General features: G+C 49.6%; 1 protein-coding gene across 9 annotated transcripts in view; it reads right to left on the bottom strand.

Moving 5' to 3' along the window:
- The window catches only part of caskin1 (CASK interacting protein 1), a 733094-nt gene that overhangs the window by 85879 nt on the left and 623989 nt on the right, over positions 1 to 23226 (bottom strand). For 7 of the 9 annotated variants that reach the window (XM_072481604.1, XM_072481602.1, XM_072481606.1 and 4 more), the window contains 3 exons: positions 21851 to 21949; positions 15618 to 15730; positions 2129 to 2213 (listed from right to left, as the gene is read on the bottom strand). In XM_072481604.1, the coding sequence (XP_072337705.1) occupies positions 2129 to 2213; positions 15618 to 15730; positions 21851 to 21949 (297 nt within the window). The remainder of the gene's footprint in view (positions 1 to 2128; positions 2214 to 15617; positions 15731 to 21850; positions 21950 to 23226) is intronic. The other 2 variants (XM_072481603.1, XM_072481608.1) reach the window with 1 other exon arrangement.

The following is a 23226-nucleotide window of genomic DNA, read 5'->3' on the forward strand; positions in this document are numbered from 1 at the left end:
ATTCTGAAAGAAGTTTCTCCTGAATTCCTGTTGTACTTATTATGTGTATCTTGTGGTATTGTGACACAGGGGGTAGTGTCGCTGGGGCTGAGCCATTCACTATGGGAAAATCCTTCCAACACATGCCAATGACAGATGGTAAGAGCAGGAGAGATTCCTGGTCAGGAATCACTATCCATAGCTCCACTCTCCAACATACATGGAATGGTGCACGTTGCCGTGGCAATTTGGACTCCCTCAATGATCTGTCACCCACTGTCATCGCCACCGTAAACTTATCTCCCCTAGTTCTGGTATCCACCCTAAGTGGAATCATCCTCGCTACATCCACCCTGTCCAACACTTTCTGAAATTTAATGGCGTCTGTCAGGTCATCCTGTACGAGGAAGGGGCCCCGGCCCATTCAATCTTTCTTGATAGGTATAACCTCCCAGTTCTGGGATCGTCCCTGAGAATCATTTTTTTGCACTTTTAGTAGTATCTGCACATCAAGGGTCACAACCCTAGTGGGGTCCCAAGATGGGATTTTGAGATCGGGTGCTTTAAGGTAGCAATGGCTGCAGTGGAGCTTGGACATTGTTAACAACTGTGAGGCCCCTTTACTGTCGAGCGTGTGGTCTATTGGGCAAAATTGTTGAGAGCTGCTCGCTGCTGTTGCAAAAAAGGCCTGTGAAAAGGCAGGTGTCTTTCAAAAAAAAAAATGACCCCGTTGTTTAAACATTCCTACCAAACCCAACCGACCACAACCCCGCCCTCACCACCACCTCTCTGGTCAGCAGATAAAGCCCACCCCCCATCCTTATCGGACCCGTCCCCATATTTTCACTCTAGCGTCACAAGACGTCTGGGGCATTCAAATGGAATGATGCCTAGAAAAAATTTGGGAAGAACTCTGCTGTCGCTTTTTCATATTCTCGAGATGAGAAGGGTACAGAGTGCCCTGAGCGCGTTCCACCTTTCTATGCAAGGTGACGGTGCAAAACCCACGCAGGAGGTTCAAGCCAGGGGATTTACTGATGAGGATCCCTCCAATGGCTGGATTCAACCTTCTCCTTTCAACATGCAGAGACTCCCTGGAAATCCCGCAGCTCCGAAGGAAAAGAGTGTTCGCCTGGACCATAAATTTGTGTGTGAGCCTACGTGTCCAAAGATAATAGCCCACATCCTAATGGTCACTTTTGAGATGTGACCTTGGGATCCCTTGAATGATAAGTTATTCAAGCATCAGGGACACCACTCCTGTCCTCACCTCATCTCCATTTACATTATTTGTTTCCCAGGAGGAGTTACAGGAGCAACATCAGGAGTGGAGACCTTGGCTGACTTGTCTGCCACTGGAACCCCCCTCCCCAAGGGGAAGGAGGGAAAAAAATCTGCCATCCAGCACCCCCTTGCTGTAAAGGTTGCTTATGGAGACGGTGTAGACAGTGGGTACGTGTACGGGTGATGCCTCACAAAGTCGAATAACTTGCCGGCACCATCCCAGCCCCCACAAGAGAAATGTTGCCAGGCCGCGCACGTTGGTCATGAAAAATGTCTCCCATTGTTGGAAGCAGTACCGAGAATAAAACCGATTGATCTCATTAATCTGAAAGGATTTTTTTTTTTTAGTTTATCTTTGCAAAGTTAAAGTACATATTAAATCCTATCAAATCCCAGATTGGGTGGCTGAGAAAACTATCCTTATCCATAAAGGGAGAGATGAAGAGAATTGGCACCAAAAAGTGAGACACCCATTCACCTGAGCTTGAACTAAAAATATTAATTATTAAAAACTGATTGAATCAGGTTATATTTGTGACAAATGACCTCTCCTTGTAATACATAACAAAGCTTGTCAATACACTGCCTCGTTATAAATTGCTTAATAATATTGCATTACAGCACTGGCGCTCATACATAGATCCTGACATTTGTCCTTGTATCTACTTCTTAGCCTTTGACCTGCGGTGTACTCACCATCATGTCAGCCCCCTTTAGCGAGGAGAATCGAGGACCCAGAGACCGCTACACAGATTAAAGGTGTTCATTACATGTTTTCCCCGCTGAAGGCGCTTTTAAATGACCAGCTGGCAGTTTCTCTTGCCACTTTAAATGAAAAGGGCCAAGCTCGATATTCAAGGCCTACCTGCAGGCTGTTCCGATTTGGCAACTCCTTCGCCTCCTGTTGTCTCTGGAGCAGATCCCTTCTGGGTTAGCACTGTTTGTAGTAACTGCAACATTGAAGAAAAAAAAGGGAAAGGGGGGGGGAGAATGGTTAGAGGCTCATTGTGGGACAGCCTCCGACTGCCTCAAAAAACTATCGTTGCCCCCTTAGCAGAAATAAGACCTCGACAGATTAACGGTGGAAAGATGGAGGAGGGAGAGAAGCTTCCCTTCAGAAACAGCTGCGGTTATCACAGCTCAGGACTCGAGCGCATGTTCCCGTTCTGTCACAATATATGTGCTAAAACAGCTCTTCTTCGATGGATTGGTTACTATTTAAGGGATAGCTCCAGGTTGCACAGCACAAACACAGCCTCGATACAGACAGCTCCTCGCAACTGACTTGTGCTAATCTGCCTGCGAATCCCTTTTGTCTTTAAAGCCACATGTGCTGGCATTCTCTCCGTCATTGACCTATTCAGTCACCAGCGTCAGAAAGGGCGCGCAGGAAAATGGAAAGTCACCCGCTTACACAAAGATATCCCGGGTTACTTTTTTTATCTCGGGCTGGAGAATCTCAGATGTCAAATGTTAAAGGAAACCGAGGCGCAGTTCCACCTGTCGCGTGTTGCATTCCATGGGGCCGGACGTTAAGGCATAAAGCCGTTTAATTATATTTAAATACATGTAAATATACCCTTTCTGGATGTGACCCCGATCATGCCATCGGCGGGGCGGGGGGCAGGGAAGATCCCAAATCGAAATCTCGCTGCCGCAAATCCCGTTATAGCCTTCTCGTGATATTTAGTGGTCATAAGGGGATTTGCACCCATGGCTAAAGGACCCAAAAAATTGTGCCTTGGGTTGTTCAAACCTCAGCATGACAAACTTTGATAGCCAATCATTTGCCGGCAGACCCTAAATATGATCACGCTGCCAGACTTGAGTGAAAATCCATCTTGTTCACTCTTGTCCTTTAGGGAAGTAAACCTACTGTCCTTAACCAGTTCTGATGTCCATGCCACTCCAGTTCGGGGCTGAGAAGTCAAGACTTAAAACCTATAGGACAGCCAGGGCTGGGCAATAAATGCTGTATCGGATTTTGATGAGGCCACACCTGGAGTACTGTGTACAGTTCTGGTTCACCGTACCCAAGGAAAGTTATACTTGCCTCAGAGCGGATATGTCAAAGGTTCACTCAATTGAATATCGTGACGAGACAGTTGTTCTGTGAGGAGAGATTGAGCCGGGTGGGCCGGTACTGGGATTTTAGAAGAATGAGAGGTGATCTCATGGAAGCATCTAAGACTCTGGCTGGGATTTTGTGAGCTCCCCCCCCCCCCCCCCCCCCCCCCCCCACAACGACTGGGGGTCTCAGGCAGCGGAGGTGGCTAACCATTGGCAACTGGATCTTCCAGTTTGACTTCAATGTCCATTGCCGTTGCTTGCTAACAGCACCGTCGGGGATCTCGTTGTGGTGCCGCCTTCATCGGGACTGGAAAATCCCGCCAGTAGGCAGGGCCAAATCCCGCTGTCTGAGTGGGTCCGGCCAAGTAAGATCCCGAGAGACTTCTTCCCCTGGCTGCAGAGTCTGGGAAAGGGGATAAGGGGATGGCCAATCAAGACTGTGGTGAGGAAACATTTCTTCACTCAGGAGGTTGTGAATCTTTGGAATTCTCTTCCCCAGAGGACGGAGGAGGATCAGTCATGGAGCATGCTCAAGGTTGAGATCGATAGGTTTTTAGGCATTGAGGAAATGAAGAGATGTGGGGATTGGGCAGGAAAGTGTTGATTGAATATCAGCTGGGGCAGGCTGGAAGGACCAAAAGGTCTACTCCTGCTCCCTATTTATTTGGTTCTTATATAGCCAAAATGAGCAATTATTAGTCTTGGGTATGTCACAAGAACTAATGTGTTCACATGGAATTTCTACAATATAGAACCAATGATCTGCTACATATTTCTCCTTCCAACTCCTTTGCCAACAAATGTATTCTTGCAAGGTGGAAGTAGCTGGCAAGGCCGGCAGTCACTACCTCTGTCTCGGAGGTGGTAATGCACCATCTCTTTGAAGCGCTAGTCACACTTTGACCCGATTTCCTGGGCCTTTCAGCATCAAGCACGTTGGTGGGGGCTGGAGTCACATGTGGTAGACGGGATAAAGAGGTTTCCTTCCCTAAAGGACACTTATGGACCATTTAGATTTCTACCACAATCTGATAGTTTCATGGTCACCTATTGTGATGTCAGCTTTCTCGTTTTCAGTTTTGCAGATTGAGTTCAAAACTCTCAATCGTTCATAAAATCATAGAGTCACTACAGTGCGAGTGGAGGCCATTCGGCCCATCGAGTCTGCACTGACCCTTCAAACAATCACACTACCTAGGCCCAATCCCCCACCCTATTCCTGCAACTGCACCCTAAGAGGCAATTTAGCATGGCCAATCCCCCTAACCTGCACATCTTTGGACTGTGGGAGGAAACTGGAGCACCGGAAGAAACCCACGCAGACACGGGGAGAATGTGCAAACTCCACACAGTCACCCAAGGTCAGAATCGAACATGGGTCTCTGACAGCACAGTAGCGCAGTGGCTAGCCCTGTTGCCTCACAGCGCCAGGGTCCCAGGTTCGATTCCTGGTTTGGGTCACTGTCTGTGCGGAGTCTGCACGTTCTCCCTGTGTCTGCGTGGGTTTCCTCCGGGTGCTTTGGTTTCCTCCCACAAATCCCGAAAGATGTGCTGTTAGGTGAATTGGACATTCTAAATTCTCCCTCAGTGTACCTGAACTGGCGGCGGAATGTGGCGACTGGGGGATTTTCACAGTAACTTCATTGCAGTGTTTAATGTAAGCCTGCATCTGACACGAATAACGATGATTATTATTATTAATCACTGTGCCACCTTTCTCCTTTCCTGGAGAGATTGCCATTCTCATCCTTTTTCTATCTTTTCTTGGGATGTGACCATCATCGGCCTGGCATTTATTGCCCGTCCCTAACTGTCCTTGAACTGTGCGGCTTGCTGGGCCATTTCGGCAGATAAACCACACCACTGTGGGCATGGAGTCACATGTTGGACAGACCAGCTAAGGATGGCAGATTTCCTCCCCTGAAGAACATTTGTAAAGCGGATGGCTTTTTACGGCAATCTGGTAGTTTCGTGATTATCATTGATGATTTTATTCTGGATTTTATGAATTGAATTTAAATTCCGTCAGATGTTATGGTGGGATTTGGACGCACGTTTCTGGACCTTTGGTTCAGGCCTCTATTTACTAATTCAGTAACAGGATCACGGCATCTCATACCCCAGGCTCAATCCTCCTGCGTTTGGAGTGCTTATTTTGCCTCAGCAACACACTGAGGTGATATGCAACATTTGGTTGATAATATTGAGACAGGAGCAGTGGAACCTGGCGCTGCAGAATCCCAAAACTTTTATTGACTGGAATGTTTCCCGCCCATATCCGGTACAGCCACCCTGACTATAAGGGCTCGAGGGTGGGGATGCCACACATGCACCTGAAGCATAAAGAGTTTCTGGATCATGGCGTCAAACAGCCTCTAACGCTGATTTGACACGTGATTAGTCACTTTGGTGGACTGCCCTCTCTACATCAGTCCCAGTCGAACATAGCTGCACAACGCCAACCTTCCAGCACCCCCGCTACCCCCCCCCCCCCACCCCACCCCCACCCCCAAATAACCCTATCGTCCAGCTAGTGTTGTTTAAAGGGTTAACAATTGTGGTAGTCACCACTGTTGTATATAATCACATACGAGATGTAGTACGGTAAGGCTCCTGTACTACAGGTACGGGGGTGTAGATCCCTGCCTGCTGGCTCCGCCCAGTAGGCAGAGTATAAATGTGTGTGCTCACCGAGCTGCAGCCATTTCGGCAGCAGCTGCAGGAGGCTACACATCTCTGCTTAATAAAGCCTCGATTACTCGAATCCCGGCCCTGGGTCACTGTCCGTGTGGAGTTTGCACATTCTCCCCATGTCTGCGTGGGTTTCACCCCCACAACACAAAGATGTGCTGGTTAGGTGGATTGGCCTCACTAAATTGCCCTTCAATTGGAAAAAATAATAATTGGGTACTCTAAATTTATTTTTAAAAATAAAAAAAAATAAACCTCGATTACGCTCGACTCTCGTCTCGTCGTAATTGATAGTGCATCAACAATCCAATCCAGGTGAAGTACAATATTCCGGAGATTCTTTTGCTGGTACAGAATTGGTGAAAGCGCCGCGTTCGATGTTACTAGAGGGTTTTGGCAAACTCTCTGGATTTTCACTGTTGTTGGATCTTGATCTGGAGGCCAGAGAAGTTGTTTGGCCTGTCATGAGAAAGCCTGCTTCAGTAACAGGGGCCACATTTGTGGGTCTGCAACATGACTTGGAAGTGGAACACAGACAGCACAGAGGGAACGAAGTGTGCAGGCAGAGGGCGAAGAATACATAAAAAGGCCTGTAGCCACCGAGCTCTTTAGGGGACATGTCTCCTACCTCCGCCTCAGGCAGAAGCTGTATGTGAGGTGCCTCCATTTCACCAGAGCTAGCGACTGATTTGTGCTGGCCTGCCCAGCCCCGGTTGCTGTCCCAGATCTTCCAGCCAACCCTTCCCAAGACAGTCGCAGCAGCTTTTATGCTTTGAGTTTGGCTCCTCATTGGAGGGGGCAGGGTGCCTTTAAGAGGTCCATGCTTGCTCTAAGCCTCCCTGTTGAGTGATTCAGCAGCAGGTTTCGCACTGGGCTGCACACCGCAATCATTCAGAGGAGCAGACAGTACAAGCGTTTGCTTGCTGCCTGCCTCAATGGCACTTAGTGTCAGGTAATCATGCATCTTAATCCAATTCGCAGTCTATGTGGATGTTACTCGCTAACCGAACACTCTGCAGCAGTACTTTGTCATGGGAAGATATTTTAAGATTCCGACATTCTGGGAGACTGCAACAGTGATGATGTTTTGCAGTTGGAATGAGATATTATCAGGGATCTGTCCAATTTAAGCATTTGACTATTCTTAAGGTACATGAATTGCCTTTAAAGTGTTGTCATTATCCAGGGTTCCTATTATATTGTCTGTGGGAGGTGGCCAAAGCATTGCTAAAACCTGGCAAATGGCCCTCACTGTCACAACATTAAGCAGGTTGCAAAAATTAAATTAAAGGTGCTCAAAAGCTCCAAACTGCCAAGCGATGGTCCATTTAAAACACACGTGAATAATTGACAGTAACGATGTGTGTACGTTGACGATTCTGCAACTTTCATCAGATAGAATCACAGAATCTACAGTGAGAAGGAGGCCATTCAGCCCATCGAGGCTGCACTGGCCCTTAGAAAGAGCACCCTACTTAAAGTCGTAAGTTGTCTGATCTGCTTAAAAATGCACTCTCGCAAGCAAAGCAGTATCGGTCCTTTTTGAATGTGAAAATCCCATGCTTTTCAGGTCATCTGGGTATATTGGTAATTTTAATGGTGCTCAGAGGCACGTAAATATGGAATGAAGTTACTTTCAAATCTGGGAATGTTTTAATGTGTACTGCAGGCGGGATATTGAGGCGTCATTATCACTAAATTTCTGTTGATTGCCTGTGGCAAGGATAGACTCCCCACCTATTGGTTAATGAGGCTACAATTGATGTCTTGAAGTTGCAGATAATGAAGCAATATTGTACAGATGGCAAACATCGACTTGATTATCAAAGGACAATTATCCATCAAATTATAAGAAATGGTGCTTCGAGATATAGCTCTCTGGATTTGTTTCCAGCCCGATTTTGTGGACTCTGTATTCCTTTGTATCTAGCTCCCAGGCTCTGGAGCTCTTATTCTGCCATGCTAATGAGCTGCTTATTTTGTTCATGCTGTTTATAGCAAAGTGCCTGGTAAATACTGGGTGCACATCCCGCACACACAATGACCAGCTCATGGCTGCTGTAACTGAATCCTGGAGGAAGCAGAGAATCAACAAGCACAATAAACAACACCAGCGTGACAGTGCAGGCTCTAGGACAGATTAAAAAGAGGAGAAAATAAACCTTCACAGGCACGTTGTTTAGGGAGCTGATCTCTCCCTCATCCTTACAGGCATGGATATCTTTCCGCAGGCTCCAGTAGCCACCAGGGGCGAAATTCTCCCCCAACGGCACGATGTCCGCCGACTGGCGCCAAAAACGGCACCAATCAGACGGGCATCTCGCCGGCCCAAAGGTGCGGAATGCTCCGCATCTTTGGGGGCCGAGCCCCAACATTGAGGGGCTAGGCCGACGCCGGAGGGATTTCCGCCCCGCCAGCTGGCGGAAATGGCGTTTGTTGCCCCGCCAGCTGGCGCGTAAATGCGGCGCATGCGCGGGAGCGGCAGCGGCCGCCGACAGTTTCCCGCGCATGCGCAGTGGGGAGAGTCTCTTCCGCCTCCACCATACCGATCCGCGGGCGGGCCTGTGCCGTGGGGGCACCCCCCGGGGTCAGATCGCCCCGCGCTCCCCCCAGGACCCGGAGCCCGCCCACGCCGCCTGGTCCCACCGGTAAATACCAGCTTTGATTTACGCCGGCGGGACAGGCAATTTCTGGGCGGGACTTCGGCCCATCCAGGCTGGAAAATTGAGCGGGGGGTCCCGCCAACTGGCACGGCCCGATTCCCGCCCCCGCCCAATCTCCGGTACCGGAGACTTCAGCGGGGGCAGGGGCGGGATTCACGGCGGCCAACGGCCATTCTCCGACCTGGCGGGGGGTCGGAGAGTGACGCCCCAGGTGTGTCACCATTCTGACCGTGAAGGTCATCACGGGGGGGGGGGCTGGTTTAGCACAGGGCTAAAGAGCTGGCTTTTAAAGCAGACCAAGGCAGGCCAGCAGCACGGTTCAATTCCTGTACCAGCCTCCCCGAACAGGCGCCGGAATGTGGCGGCTAGGGGCTTTTCACAGTAACTTCATTAGAAGCCTACTTGTGACAATAAGCGATTTTCATTTCATTTCATTGCAGCCTTGATGCTGCCCTCTTTTGGCATGCTACAAACAGGTACTGCACACATAACCCCACAGTGCTCAAGGAGAAAGTGCCCCTGTCCAGCAGAGGGCCTGCATGACGATTGTCGTAACCATCCCGGTTGAGAGTGGCTGACTGAGCAAAGAGCAGGGGTTGAGCTTCGGACCTCACTGGCCAATTGCACGGTTCCAGTGAAATAAGTGAAGTCCACGGGATGTTAAGTGCTGATCTCCTCATGTCTAAGGGCATGGAGCCTCTCGCTGTCACTCACTTATTGAGGAATACTGTGAGAAGTTCATGTGGACTCTGAAAGTCTCCCCACCCAACATTCATGTCAACGCCCTCTGGAGTTTAGGGGCATGATTCAGCGGCCTTGTCGCGCCCGACTTGGTGCCGGGGCGAGGCTGTTGAATCTTGCCAGAGGCCTCTCGCGTGATTTGTGATGCTCGAAACGCCTCACGAGATTTAACAAAATTTCATGCGGCAATGTGATCTGGATCTCGCCCTCACTGGGTGTGAACCAGATCTGCATATTTAAATGAGCCAGCCTCATTTAAATATGTGATTCTCCCAGCATCCGGGACCGAATGACCGTGACTGGGAAACCTCGCCAGGGCGTCGTTTAGTACTGGTTTCCACAAATGTGGACCAGTCATAATAGCACCTGGTGGGGGGGGGGGGGGTCCCAGGACATTAGAGACCCTGGGTGGTCGGGGACAGGGCAGGGTGTCACACTGGCAGTCCCTCTGGCACCTGGGCACCTTGGCACTGCCAACCTGGCACCTGGCAGTGCCACCCTGCCAGGGTGCCAGTGCTCGGGTTCCCAGGTGCGATGTTGGCACTGCCAGGGATTGAGCCCAGGAGGGCCTTACCAGGTGGAGAGGCGATGAGTGCGTTTTCCCGGGGCCCCCCCCGAGGTTGGGGAAGGTGGCCGAAAATGTCGGGGGGCGGGGGAAGCTGAACTGTGGGATGGGGGAAAGGTTGGGGCAGCCAGGCAAAACGGCGCCCTGATCGGTGAGGGACCTGTCCCGCTGGGCTCGCCAGCAGGAAATGACTCAAGTGCAGCCTCTGCGGAGAGAAACTCCCCGGGGCCAACAAAATGACAAAGTGCCCCTGAATAGCGGGATGTTCCTCGGCTCTGCAGCCGCCATGAAACACCCCGACAAATGCGCCCAAACCTGGACATAGATTTTCTCCGGTTGAATCGCACCCTAGAAGTACGAGAGGCAATCTCATTGAAAGATACATGATTCTGAAGGGACATGATAGGGTGAACGGCGAGAGATTATTTCCACTGGACAAGGAGTCTAAAACATGTGGCACAGCCTCAGGATAAGGGACCAATCATTTAGGACAGAGAAGAGGAGAAATTACTTCACTCAAACGTTCATGAATCTTTGGAATTCTGTATCCTCAGAGGGTTGCGGATATTTCATTGTTGAACATACTTAAAGCTGCAGATGGACAGATTTTGGTCTCTTGGGAACAAAGGTAAGCGGGGAACAGGTGGAAAAGTGGTGTCAAAGGCCTAGAACTGTTCCCTGTAAGAACAATATTCACGACGCCCTATGCTGCTCTTGCTCATGTATTTGCTTTGTTTGGCCTCTGATGCACGATCAATGACCACTAAAGCGAGGTTGTAGTCCAACTGAAGGCTTTAATAAGCTAGATGTTTCCCCCAGCAGCTCAGGTGCAGAATGAGGGCTGCTGGGATGGCACGAGTTCTTATACCCTGCCTATCAGGGCGGAGCTATTATACACTCTAGCCAATAGCAAGCATACAGGTCTACCAATGGTACTTCAGCCTCTCAGGTACCGTAATACCTATAATACCACATTCACCCCCTGTTAAAAAAAAGTCCGACGGGAGTGGTGGCCAGCAACTACAAAACATAACATGGTGTAATTAGTTATGGAGGTACCGTAATACCTCCGTACAGTGTTTAGTAACTATTTACAAGCCTGGTAGCTATGTACATTTGATGGTTTATATTTACAGATTACAATTAAAATGAAGCAATCAGTCGATCGGGGGCCCTGGTCGTCCTCTGTGATCATCGGAGCCTCGGTGGTGACTCCGGTGGAGGCTCGGGCGTCTGTGACTCCGGGAGTGTGGCTTCAATCTCCATGGCAGATTCGTCACCCCTAGATGGCGCTGGTGGGGGGGAGGTAGCGCCTGTGGGGGGCGTCGGTGGGCGGGGGGGGGCCTAGGCAGGGTCGGCGGCAGGACCGAGCCTCCTGTAAAGTGCTGTGGTGGAGGGGAGGGTGGGACTGGTGGCTGGAATGTGCGTGGCGTTCCAGCGGGCGCCAGGTCCCGTAGGGAGACTGTATCTTGTCGGCCGTCGGGGTACGCCACGTAGGCGTACTGGGGGTTAGCATGGAGCAGATGGACCCTTTCGACCAACGGGTCCGACTTGTGCGCCCGCACGTGTTTTCGGAGCAGGATGGGTCCGGGTGCTGCCAGCCTGGTCGGGAGCGAGGTCCCAGAGGAGGACTTCCTAGGGAAGTCAAGGAGATGTTCGTGAGGTGTCTGATTGGTGGTCGTACAAAGAAGTGACCGGATGGAGTGGAGGGCATCCGGGAGGACTTCTTGCCAGCGGGAGACTGGGAGTTTCCTGGACTGCAGGGCCAGTAGGATGGTCTTCCAGACCGTTCCGTTCTCCCTCTCTACCTGTCCGTTACCCCGGGGGTTGTAACTGGTCGTCCTGCTCGAGGCGATGCCCTTGCTGAGCAGGAATTGATGCAGTTCGTCGCTCATAAAGGAGGACCCCCTATCACTGTGTATGTAAGCGGGGAACCCGAACAGTGCAAAGATGCTATGGAGGGCCTTGATGACGGTGGAGGCGGTCATGTCGGGGCAGGGGATGGCGAATGGGAACCGGGAGTACTCGTCAATCACGTTCAGGAAGTACGTGTTGCGGTTGGTGGAGGGAAGGGGGCCTTTGAAGTCCATGCTGAGGCGTTCAAAGGGACGGGAAGCCTTTATCAGGTGCGCTCTCTCTGGCCGTTAGAAGTGCGGTTTGCACTCCGCGCTGATTTGGCAGTCCCTGGTGGGTGTCCTGACCTCCTCGATGGAGTAGGGCAGGTTGCGGGTCTTGACGAAATGGAAGAAGCGCGTGACAGAGGTGGCAGAGGTCCTCGTGGAAGGCTCGGAGGCGGTTCACTTGTGCAATGGCACATGTGCCGCGGATCAGGGAATCAGGCGGCTCATTTAGCTTCCCGGGACGATACACGATCTCGTAGTTGTAGGTGGAGAGTTCGATCCTCCACCGCAAGATCTTGTCGTTTTTTATCTTGCCCCGCTGTGCATTATCGAACATGAAAGCCACCAACCGTTGGTCCGTGAGGAGAGTGAATCTCCTGCCGGCCAGGTAATGCCTCCAATGTCGCACAGCTTCTACTATGGCCTGGGCCTCCTTTTCGACTGAGGAGTGGCGGATTTCGGAAGCATGGAGGGTACGGGAGACGAAGGCCACAGGTCTGCCCGCTTGGTTGAGTGTTGCCGCCAGAGCTACGTCGGACGCATCGCTCTCGACCTGAAAGGGGAGGGACTCGTCGATGGCGTGCATCGTGGCCTTTGCAATGTCTGCTTTGATGCGGCTGAACGCCTGGCGGGCCTCTATCGACGGGAAAAACTGTGGATTGGATCGGGACGGGCCTTGTCCGCGTAGTTGGGGACCTACTGGGCGTAGTAGCTGAAAAACCCGTGGCAGCGTTTTAGGGCCTTAGAGCAGTGAGGGAGGGTGAATTCCACAAGGGGGCGCATGCGTTCAGGGTCGGGGCCTATAACTCCATTTCGCACTATGTGGCCGAGAATGGCTAGACGGTCGGTGCGAAACACGCATTTATCCTTATTGTATGTTAGGTTAAGGATTTTAGCAGTCTGGAGAAATTTTCGGAGGTTGGTGTCGTGGCCCTGCTGGTCGTGGCCGCAGATGGTGACATTATCGAGATACGGAAATGTTGCCCGTAAACCGTACCGGTCAACCATTCGGTCCACCTCGCGCTGGAAGACCGAGACCCCATTGGTGACACCGAAGGGAACCCTTAAGAAGTGATAGAGCCGCCCATCTGCCTCGGAGGCAGTGTATCTGCGGTCACTAGTGCGGATGGGAGGCTGGTGGTAGGTGGACTTGAGATCCACCGTGGAGAAGACCTTGTAATGCGCGATCCTGTTTACCAGGTCGGATATGCGGGGGAGAGGGTACGCGTCCAGCTGCGTAAACCTGTTGATGGTCTGACTGTAGTCGATGACTATCCTATGCTTCTCCCCGGTCTTTACCACCACTACTTGTGCTCTCCAGGGGCTGTTACTGGCTTCAATGACCCCTTCCCTCAGTAGCCTTTGGACCTCTGACCTAATAAAGATCCGGTCCTGGGCACTGTAGCATCTGCTCCTGGTGGCGACGGGCTTGCAATCCGGGGTAAGGTTCGCAAACAGGGAAGGCGGGTAAACCTTAAGGGTCGCGAGGCCGCAGACAGTAAGGGGGGGTATAGGGCCGCCGAATTGGAAGGTCAGACTTTGCAGGTTACACTGGACGTCTAAACCCAGGAGTGTAGCCGCGCAGAGGTGGGGAAGGACGTAGAGACGGAAATTCTTGAACTCCCTTCCTTGGACTGTGAGGTTTGCTAAACAAAACCCCTTTATCTCCACTGAGTGGGAACCGGAGGCCAGTGAGATTTTTTGATTAACAGGGTGGATGAGGAGGGAACAGCGCCTTACCGTGTCGGGGTGTATGAAGCTCTCCGTGCTCCCAGAGTCAATTAAGCAGGAAGTCTCGTGCCCGTTGATGAAAACGGTCGTTGTAGCGGTTGAGAGTGTTCGAGTTCGAGACTGATCCAGAGTCACCGAGGCCAATCGCAGTAGTTGGGAATTCTGTTCAGGCAGTGTGTGGTCGGCCGAGCTGGGGTCCTGGGGGTTCATCCAAGATGGCGTCACCCATTGGTCGCACATGGCTGGGGGTGCACAAAATGGCGGCGGCCATCCCTCAAGCGTGGCGTCCGTGGAACAAGATGGCGGCGACCGCTGGCCACACGGGGCCTGTGGAGAAGTCTGTGGTGGCTGTCCGGATTCGCCGCTGGAGACCGCGGCCACCGCACGGGCCTGACATACCCCCACGAAATGGCCCTTTTTGCCGCAATCCTTGCAGATGGATGCGCGGGCCGGACAGGGCTGGCGGGGGTGCTTGGCCTGCCCGCAAAAGTAGCAGCGGGGCCCCTCGGGGTTGCCAGGCCGCCTTGCAGCGCAGGCCTGTAGGGGAATGGGGGAAGTCTCTGGGTCGGCAGCTGCGGGGTTCCACGCTGCCCAGGGGGCCGCCGCGGGGTCGGGAACGTAGGCGCGGGCGTTCCAGGAGGCCACGTCCAGGGAGCCTGCAAGGGCCCGTGCCTCCCTAAGACTCAGGGTGTCTTTCTCTGCCAGGCGCTGGCGGATTTGTGATGAAAGCATACCTGCCACAAAAGCGTCCCGGACTAAGAGTTTTGTGTGTTTGCTCGCCGAAACTTGCGGGCAGCCGCAGCTTCTGCCCAGCACCAGGAGTGCGCAGTAGAATTCCTCCAACGATTCCCCAGGGGTTTGCTGTCTTGTTGCAAGCAGATGCCGGGCGTAGACCTGGTTTACCAGGCGAATATAGTGTCCTTTTAGCAGCTCGATTGCTGCATCGAAGTCTTCCGCTTCCTTGAGAGGGTGTAGATCTCCGGGCTCACCCTTGAGTGCAGGACGTGCAGTTTCTGCTCTCCCGTGGGTGCGTTTTCGGCCATCCCGAGATACCCTTTAAAACACGCCAGCCAGTGCTTAAAGATCGCCGCTGAGTTTGCCGCATGGGGGATAAGTTGCAGACACTCCGGCTTGATTCGGAGCTCCATCCTTTCTTCTTAAAATCTAGCTTATTAAATTGATGCACAATCAATGACCACTAAAACGAGGCTGTAGTCCAACTGAAGGCTTTAATAAGCTAGATGTTTCCCCCAACAATAAGGGCTGCTGGGACGGCACAAGTTCTTATACCCCGCCTATCAGGGCGGAGCTATTATACACTCTAGCCAATAGCAAGCATACAGGTTCTACCAATGGTACTTCAGCCTCTCAGGTACCGTAATACTTATAATACCACAGCCTCTTGTTCCACACTTTAACCAATCACTGTTTGTCGATGTACCATTTGTCAATGTACTCTGTTGATTTATTTTTTTTGTCCACTACGTACGTACTGTGTACGTTCCCTCGGCCACAGAAAAATACTTTTCACTGTACTTCGGGACATGTGACAATAAATCAGTCAAAAAGAAAAAAAAAGATCTGCTATGATTGTACTGAATGGCGGAGTAGGCGTAACGGGACACATGGCCTATCCCTGCCCCTATTTCTTGTGGTTCCTTGCTCCACAGCTTAAACTATTGCTCCACGTAACCTGCAGGTCTTCTGATCCTCCACGGTGTAGCGGGCAACCTATCCACGAAAGTAAGACCACCAGTGAGATTTGAGCAGTACCTTACTCCCCTCGGAACCCGAGGCTGCCGCGGTTCCCCCAGCACCTTGGCCACTTCCGGAGCTCCGAGCACTGGCCAAGCTTCCTGTACTCCCTGCACTGCTGCGGTCCCCACCTGCAATAAAAAGATCATAGCCGGGATCAAGATGCTGATTGACAAATGTGAGTGCCCGAAACATAACAGGCCTATCAGTGGAAAAACATTTTTGGGGGCAGAATTTGGTGTTGTAAATCTTTCCAACCACCCCCACCCCCTCATTCCCAGGCCAGCGATTACCAGTCTGCGGCCTGCCAATCATCCTATAATTTATATCATCGCTCATTCATTGTTCTTCTTAACTTGCATCTGCCGCATTGCCACCCATTCTGATATTGGCTTTTTAATCCCAGATTTTATTTAATGAACTGAATTTAAATTCCCAAGCTGCCATGGAGGTGTTGAACGGATGTCAGTGGTTCACTAGTCCAGGTCTCTGGATTACTGGTCCAGTAACGTAAACACTGTGCTACCCTAACCCTATAACTGTTTAGATTCCCACCTAAGAGCATATTCTTGCTGAACAACTCACTGTGACATCGGAGAGTAAACAGACTGTTGAATTTGGAAGATAATCTTGAAGGGGTGGCATGGTAGCCCAGTGGTTAGCACTGCTGCCTCACAGCTCCAGGGACCCAAGTTCAATTCCGACCTTGGGTGACTGTGTGGAATTTGCACTTTCTCCCCATGTCTGCGTGGGTTCCCTGTGCAGGTTAGGTGGATTGGCCACGCTAAATTGCCCTTTAAGTGTCCAAAAAGGTTAGGTTGGGTTACTGGGTTATGCGGGTAGGGTGGAGGTGTGGACTTAAGCAGGGTGCTCTTTCACGGCGCCGAGGTCCCAGGTTCGATCCCGGCTCTGGGTCACTGTCCATGTGGAGTTTGCACATTCTCCCCGTGTCTGCGTGGGTTTCGTCCCCACAAACCAAAGATGTGCAGGCTAGGTGGATTGACCACGCTAAATTGCCCCTTAATTGGAAAAAAAATTAATTGGGTACACTAAATTTATTTTTAAAAAGTAGGATGCTCTTTCTAAGGGCTGGTGCAGACTCAATGGGCCGAATGACCTCCTTCTGTACTGTAAATTCTATGATTCTATAATGCAATGCAATGGCCATGTTGTTGGCCAGGTAATCCAGAGGATTCCAAATCCCACCCTGACAAGCTGAGAATTCGAATTCAGTTTCTAAAGGGAAAAGCTGGTACCAGCAAGAGTACCAGCTTGACCCTGTTGGATGATTGCCAAAAAATAAACCCAACTGGTTCACCAATGTGCTTTGACAGAAGGGAGATTCCAGTCCTTACACATTATGGTCTAGAGCGGAACGCTCGTTTGGAGAGCTGGTGCAGGCACGATGGGCCAAATGGTCTCCTGTGCCAGCATGATTCTGAGGTGACTTCAATCCTGGCATTTCTTTTATTTTTTTATGGGGGGGGGGGGGGTATCGCTGGCAAGGTCAGCAATAATTGCCCTTGAACTGAGTTCCTTGCTCAGCCATTTCAGAGTCAACCACATTGCTGTGGGTCTGGAGTTACACGTAGGCCAGACCAGGTAAAGATGGCAGATTTCCTTCCCCAGAGGACATTAGTGGGCAGGATGTTTTTCTTTTGTTAAAGCTTCATTGCCAAAACTAACTTTCAATTCCAATTTCTTTCAAACTATTAATTGATTTAAAACTATTAACGCCGTCAGCTGCAAGGTGGGATTTGAACCAGTGTTCCCAAAGCATCTGGATTGCCAGTCCAGCGACATTACCACTACAGCACCATCTCCCCTAATAGCCTTCCGCAGTGGTGGTGCAGTTTAAAGCAACTAAGGATAGGCAGTAGAAGTCGGCCTTCCTAGCAATGCCCATGGGCTGTGTGTTTGGCACTGAATCTTGTTCTGAGGAAGATGTCAGCACATGACCTGTAGATTCAGGCTGGAGAGCGAACCAGCCAGCCCTCTGTATCTGTTCTCACCTCTGCTTTCATAGGGAGACTAGAGTTGCCAACCGCCCTGGAGTCTCCCAGAATGATCCTCCAGCACACTGCAGGGAGCAGCCCAGGAGAAAAATAACAAGAGCACGGGACAAAAATGCTCTTCTTCACCTTTTTTACATTTACGCGGCTGTTTATTAGTCGGACGAATGTTAACTAGACAAATGGAAAAGATGAAAGGCTGCTTGACTGACAAGAATCATCCACTTGGGTCGGGGAGAGTTCTATCATGTCCCAATTGGTGCAGGAAGGAGGTGTGAGACATAGACATACATGCCAGGTGACCAATGGTTGGAGGGTGGGGTCAGGATCCTTAGAGGCGAGATCACCTTGTGGTGAGACCCCTCCAGAATGAAGCCAACCAGAGTTGGAAACCATATGAAACGAAATGAAAGGAAAATCGCTTATTGTCACAAGTAGGCTTCAAATGAAGTTACTGTGAAAAGACCCTAGTCGCCACATTCTGGCGCCTGTTCGGGGAGGCTGGTACGGGAATTGAATCGTGCTGCTGGCCTGCCTTGGTCTGCTTTCAAAGCCAGTGATTTAGCCCTGTGCTAAACCAGCCCCTTATTACAGAAAGCAAAGAACCAGCTCCCTATTTTGTCGTGGAGACACAATGGTGGGCCTACAGCATTCCCCTGTTCCTGGGGCCAGGGCCTGTGTATGCTGTTAGGTGCGACAGCTGTATCCTGACTGCCTCATCTGCTACTGTGTGAAATTGCTTCCAAATACTCTCCCGTAGAATGAAACCAAAAATGATCAACTTGCCAGACATTGCCTCAGTAATTAAAACGGGGCGGCTTTCTGTGAAGAATTAATAAGGAGCGAAAAAGCGTGCAGACTGGAGTTGTTACATTCACACCTTGTCAGTACAATTCAAACACTGAGCCAAAGATCTTTCGCACATATATCCCCTTTCATGGGATGGTTTCGACGGGTATTTTGTGTGTAAGTAATGGGATCCAGTCACAAAGCCTCTGAGTGCTCGTGTGTGCAAAAAGTAAAGTCTACTCAGTACATTTTCTGTGTTGTGTTTAGCAGCTCGCCTCAAAATGAATTGAATTAACCACTTTACACGTCTGCATGTTTGAACGGACCAGATTTTTTCCCCCAAAAAAACTGTGGAATATTTGAACAATTAAAAAAACTGCAGGGACCCAGTCCTGGTCTTAACCTCCCTTGAATTCATTCAAAACTCTGCTACTCATTCCCCAATCGCCCCTCTCCGTTTGCTGATCGACGTTGACTCCCGGTTAAGCAATGCTTCCGTTTAAAATTCTCACCCTTGTTTTCGAATCGCTCAGTGGCATCACCTCTCCCTGACTCCATAATCTCCTCCAGTCTCATAAATCGCCAAAATGTCTGTGCTCCTCCAATCCTGCCCCCCTGAACAGCCGTGGTTTTGACTCCTTCACCATCAGCGGCCTTGCCTTTAGCCGCCAAGATCCTAAGCTCTGGAATTCCCTCCCTAAACCTCTCCACCTTCTCCATCTCCCTCACCTCCTCTCAGACACTCTTTAAAGGCTACACTCACCAGCATTTGATCACCTGCTTTAATATTCCCTTATGTGGCTCACTGTCAGATATTTCTTTATAGCGCTCCTGCCAATTCCTCAGGGCATTTTATTATATTAAAAGTGCTATATAGATGCAAGTTGTTGTTGTTGATTCTAATAAATTGTATAGCTGTGAGTAAATCTATAGTACCAGGAGCAATTATAGAATTAACAGTCCAGTGTATTTTTTATTTTCTATATTAAATTTCAACCAAATAAATCTCTAACACGGATATTACCCTCTGTGCATTAGTTTTGAATTCAGGCATTACTGAGGAATGTAAACAGATTTTCCAAAAAATTCATGCGCAGGAGGACAATATTGAATAATGGGCCTGTGCAGTACATTTGTAAGTGCTTTTATTTCTTTCACACCCCCAGAGCGTGAAGCACAGGCTAATTTATGGGCCGTTGGTAAGATCCATCTCCTCGGAGCTGCAAAGACTGTGCTTGGTTTGAAATCGCAGCGAACGGAGATTGCAAAAGAATCTGGGTACTATCACTAATCAGATGGCAGAGGGAGCTCATGTCGATCTGAAAACACATCATGACTAAAATGACATGGTTTGGATTCAGCGCCGGTGCCTATCGCTGATGAGCACAGTTCTCAATTCACAACCCAAGCATTTTCAGGGCAGGCGTAGGTCGGATGGAAAAATAGTTCTTTCCCTCCTCTTGGGGGGGGGGGGTGGGGGGGGTCCCATTACCATTCTGTCAGTGAGATGCTCACTGATCAGGGGGGGGGCAGAAAATCTGGTTGTGTCATCATGGGGGGGAGGGCAGTGTCCATGGAGCGTCAAGCAGTAGCTGGTTGACTTTCGTTTAACAGTGCCATTTTCTTTGGAAGCGTCTGGTGGGTTCCATTAACTGGGCATCAGTCAGGCTGCTCAGGGTTTCCAGAGGTCTCTGGACTGCCTGTATCAAAGCACCCACCAAAAAGGACACTGATGAAAGGGTTGCCTGTCAGGGTCATAATGACATCCCAGCACGCTGTTTCAACATGGATTAATGAGTGACACTACGTCCTTACATGCTATTCAATGGCTCCCATCAAGACACCAGAAAAATGGCAGCAGCAAGGTTCTGTAAAAATGGGCGGTAAAATGCTGAGCCACTATCAGCATGATGCTACCATGCGCAGCGAGGCAAAGAAAACTGGCCCTCTCATTTTGAACTGATTCCTGTCTTAATCCTGTTACACGTAGACGATCCGGGTAATGAATTGTTCGTTTTGCTGAAACGGAGGTCACGTGACTCCATTAACCTATCATTCAATTTTGAATTTAGAATACGTTAATCCGCAGAATTTTCTGTCCGGTTTGGCTCTTAGGTAGGTGACAAGAGGACACATGACAAAGAACGGAAACATTTGACACTGCTGTGCAAAAGTCTTGACGCCTCAAGAGATGGGAGGGACTTTTATTGCTTCTGCTCTTTTTCTACAATTACGGTACTTAACCGTGATTTTTTTCCTCTGGTAGTTTCTCTCTGTAGCTGCATGTGAATCTGCTGTTTTAAAGAACATCATATAGCTTACAAGTGTCTGGCTCGATGTCTTAATTAAATTCAAATTTTGTTGAAAATATTTCTGTTTTTCACACCCATACCTGGCAGCAACCTGACTTGGCAACAGTTTTGTGAAAACGTGACAATCGCTTGGCCAAATATTTCAAACTAAAATCCAACTCCGTAGAATGATACAGCACAGGAGGAGGTCATTTGGCCCATTATTTTTTGTCCTGGCTCTGAAAGAGCTATCCAATTAGTTCCACTCCCCCAGGTGGAATCCAACTCCAGCAGGGCTTTTGCTATGAGTCCTAAAACACTGATTCAACAACAGCAAGTTACATTACATTTGACACCACGATGCATGCAAGGTTTAACGCTGACATCAACATAATGAGGCAAACTGGAGCAGGCTGACTTTAGTTCCGAGACACATCTACCAGGGAACACAATGAGCATCAAACTTTTTGGTTCAACGGCATACTCATGTACGGCCTAGCTTGATTGGGTTGATTTGGCAGATGAGCGAGCCACGTGCTGACTAGTTGCAGCACCAAATTGAATTGAACCAGTTCCTGCTGGCTCCAGGGTTCCCATTGCAGATTCCAGGCCAGGATGTGGACTTCACCTGATCCTTTTAGGGCAGTGTGGTATGGGCGTGAATGTTCCAGGACATAACAGGGCAATAATGTAACCTGCGTTATTTGCTGAGGAGAATTTGGCAAACTGGATGCTGGAATTGAACAGACAAGGCGAGATACGCTTGGTGACCAGAAAATTAGGTGACCACCAGGAAACTGGCCAACAAAGTGCCAAACCAATAAAAGGAAAGACTTGCATTTATTTAGCGCCTGTCACAATCTCAAGATGTTCCAAATGGCTTTGCAACCACGATGAAGTTCCTGTTTTGTAATAGGAAACGCGGCAGCCAATTTGTGCACAGCAAGCTCCCATAAACAGCAATGTGACAATGACCAGATAATCTGTTCTTTCAGGTGTTGGGTGAGGGATGAGTACTGGCCAAGGCATCGTGAAGACTTTGTGGGGCCAACAGTGCTGTGCCTTGGGCTAGGGTGCAATAGGGGTTATATCGAGTCAATCAGAATTCATTTTTGAAGCTGAAATGAAATGTGGTTGGAGACATTTTCACGGAATCTACCTGCAAATGGTTTCCGTAGCACCCAGATCTCCTCAGGCGTGGTCGTGATTGGTTGCACTGGAGACAGATGGGAAGGACTTGACTCAGAACCTCGAGAACCTGCGGGAATGTCAGTCACATTTTGAATGTGCTTTTATTTTCCTCTTTTTCCCTCCACCATCCCTTTTCACATTCCAGATCAAATGTTGATGTCTTAACAGCAATAAGGCTCTCGCATTTTCCTTCTAAATCTTGGTCATGGCAGAGTGGAAAGGGATTGATTTGACTTGAAACCCAGCAGCCCACCGCATGTCTAACTTTAAGTCGTAGAATTTAGCAAAAAGGAGCAAAGAGAACTAATGTAGCAGATTAAAATTACCAATAATCTTGATCATTCATGATCAAGGCCATTTCCCCACAGTATTATAGTTAAGCCTAGTGAATGATTATTCCCACCGCTTTATTTCTATCCTGTTTTTATGCTCGTCAAGTCCTGTTTTTTTATGGGCCTTTTGGCTTGATGATCTACTCTGTTTTGATGATGGTGGGCCTCGTCTTTCCTCAGCCCTCCATTTCACTGCTCCCGGTGAATACACACCCTGCCACAGTGAGCTATGTGCACCTGTGGCCTAGTCTACAAATGGGCCTTTTTTCCTCTCACTCTCTCCAGTGAAGGTACATTGTTCTCATAAGCATGTCTGGCACTGTAACCTATGTGACTGAACAGGGCTGAGCTCAGTGTTGGGAGGTTATCAGGCTCCTAGAAAAGAGACGGTATGTGTGCTCCAAGCTAGAAAAGCAGAAACATCCTTCAAAACACACAGAGACACAGAGAGCAGACAGATTACAGATGAGGAGGAGGAATACTTGACACAGGAATACAAGCAGCCTTGAAGGTTAGTCAGTTACTGTGCACAATATTTTACACAACCCAGCCCCTCTTCACTTTCATTTTTGTATTGCTTCTATGTAGTCAAACGATTGCCTGGTCAATGGGCACATTGTATTATATTGCTAGGAAAAGTCAGAAAGAACCACTGGATCAAGATCTTGGGGAAAATGGGTAGACAACTACTCGATCATCAGGGGGCATGAGCACAAGGGTAGTAGGTCATCCAGGAAATGGGGTCAAAGCCAACAGGACATAAAGATCAGCTGGAGAATCGGCTACTAGGTCATCAGATCACCTGGGTGATTGGAATAAAGGTTGCTCGCTCAGCTGGGGAAATGGACGCACAGTTGTCTGTTTAAGCACTGTGATATTCCTTTTCAGCGCAGCTTAAAAACAGGGACCAATAGAACATTTATAGTTTTTTTCCCTGGATTAGAAAATAAATGCAGTTCTGCTTCATTTTACTTCATTGCAATGATGTTACAGTACAATTCAGTGGGTTCAT

The sequence above is a fragment of the Scyliorhinus torazame genome, chromosome 17 (genome assembly GCF_047496885.1).
Source record: "Scyliorhinus torazame isolate Kashiwa2021f chromosome 17, sScyTor2.1, whole genome shotgun sequence".
In the NCBI taxonomy this organism is placed as follows: domain Eukaryota; kingdom Metazoa; phylum Chordata; class Chondrichthyes; order Carcharhiniformes; family Scyliorhinidae; genus Scyliorhinus; species Scyliorhinus torazame.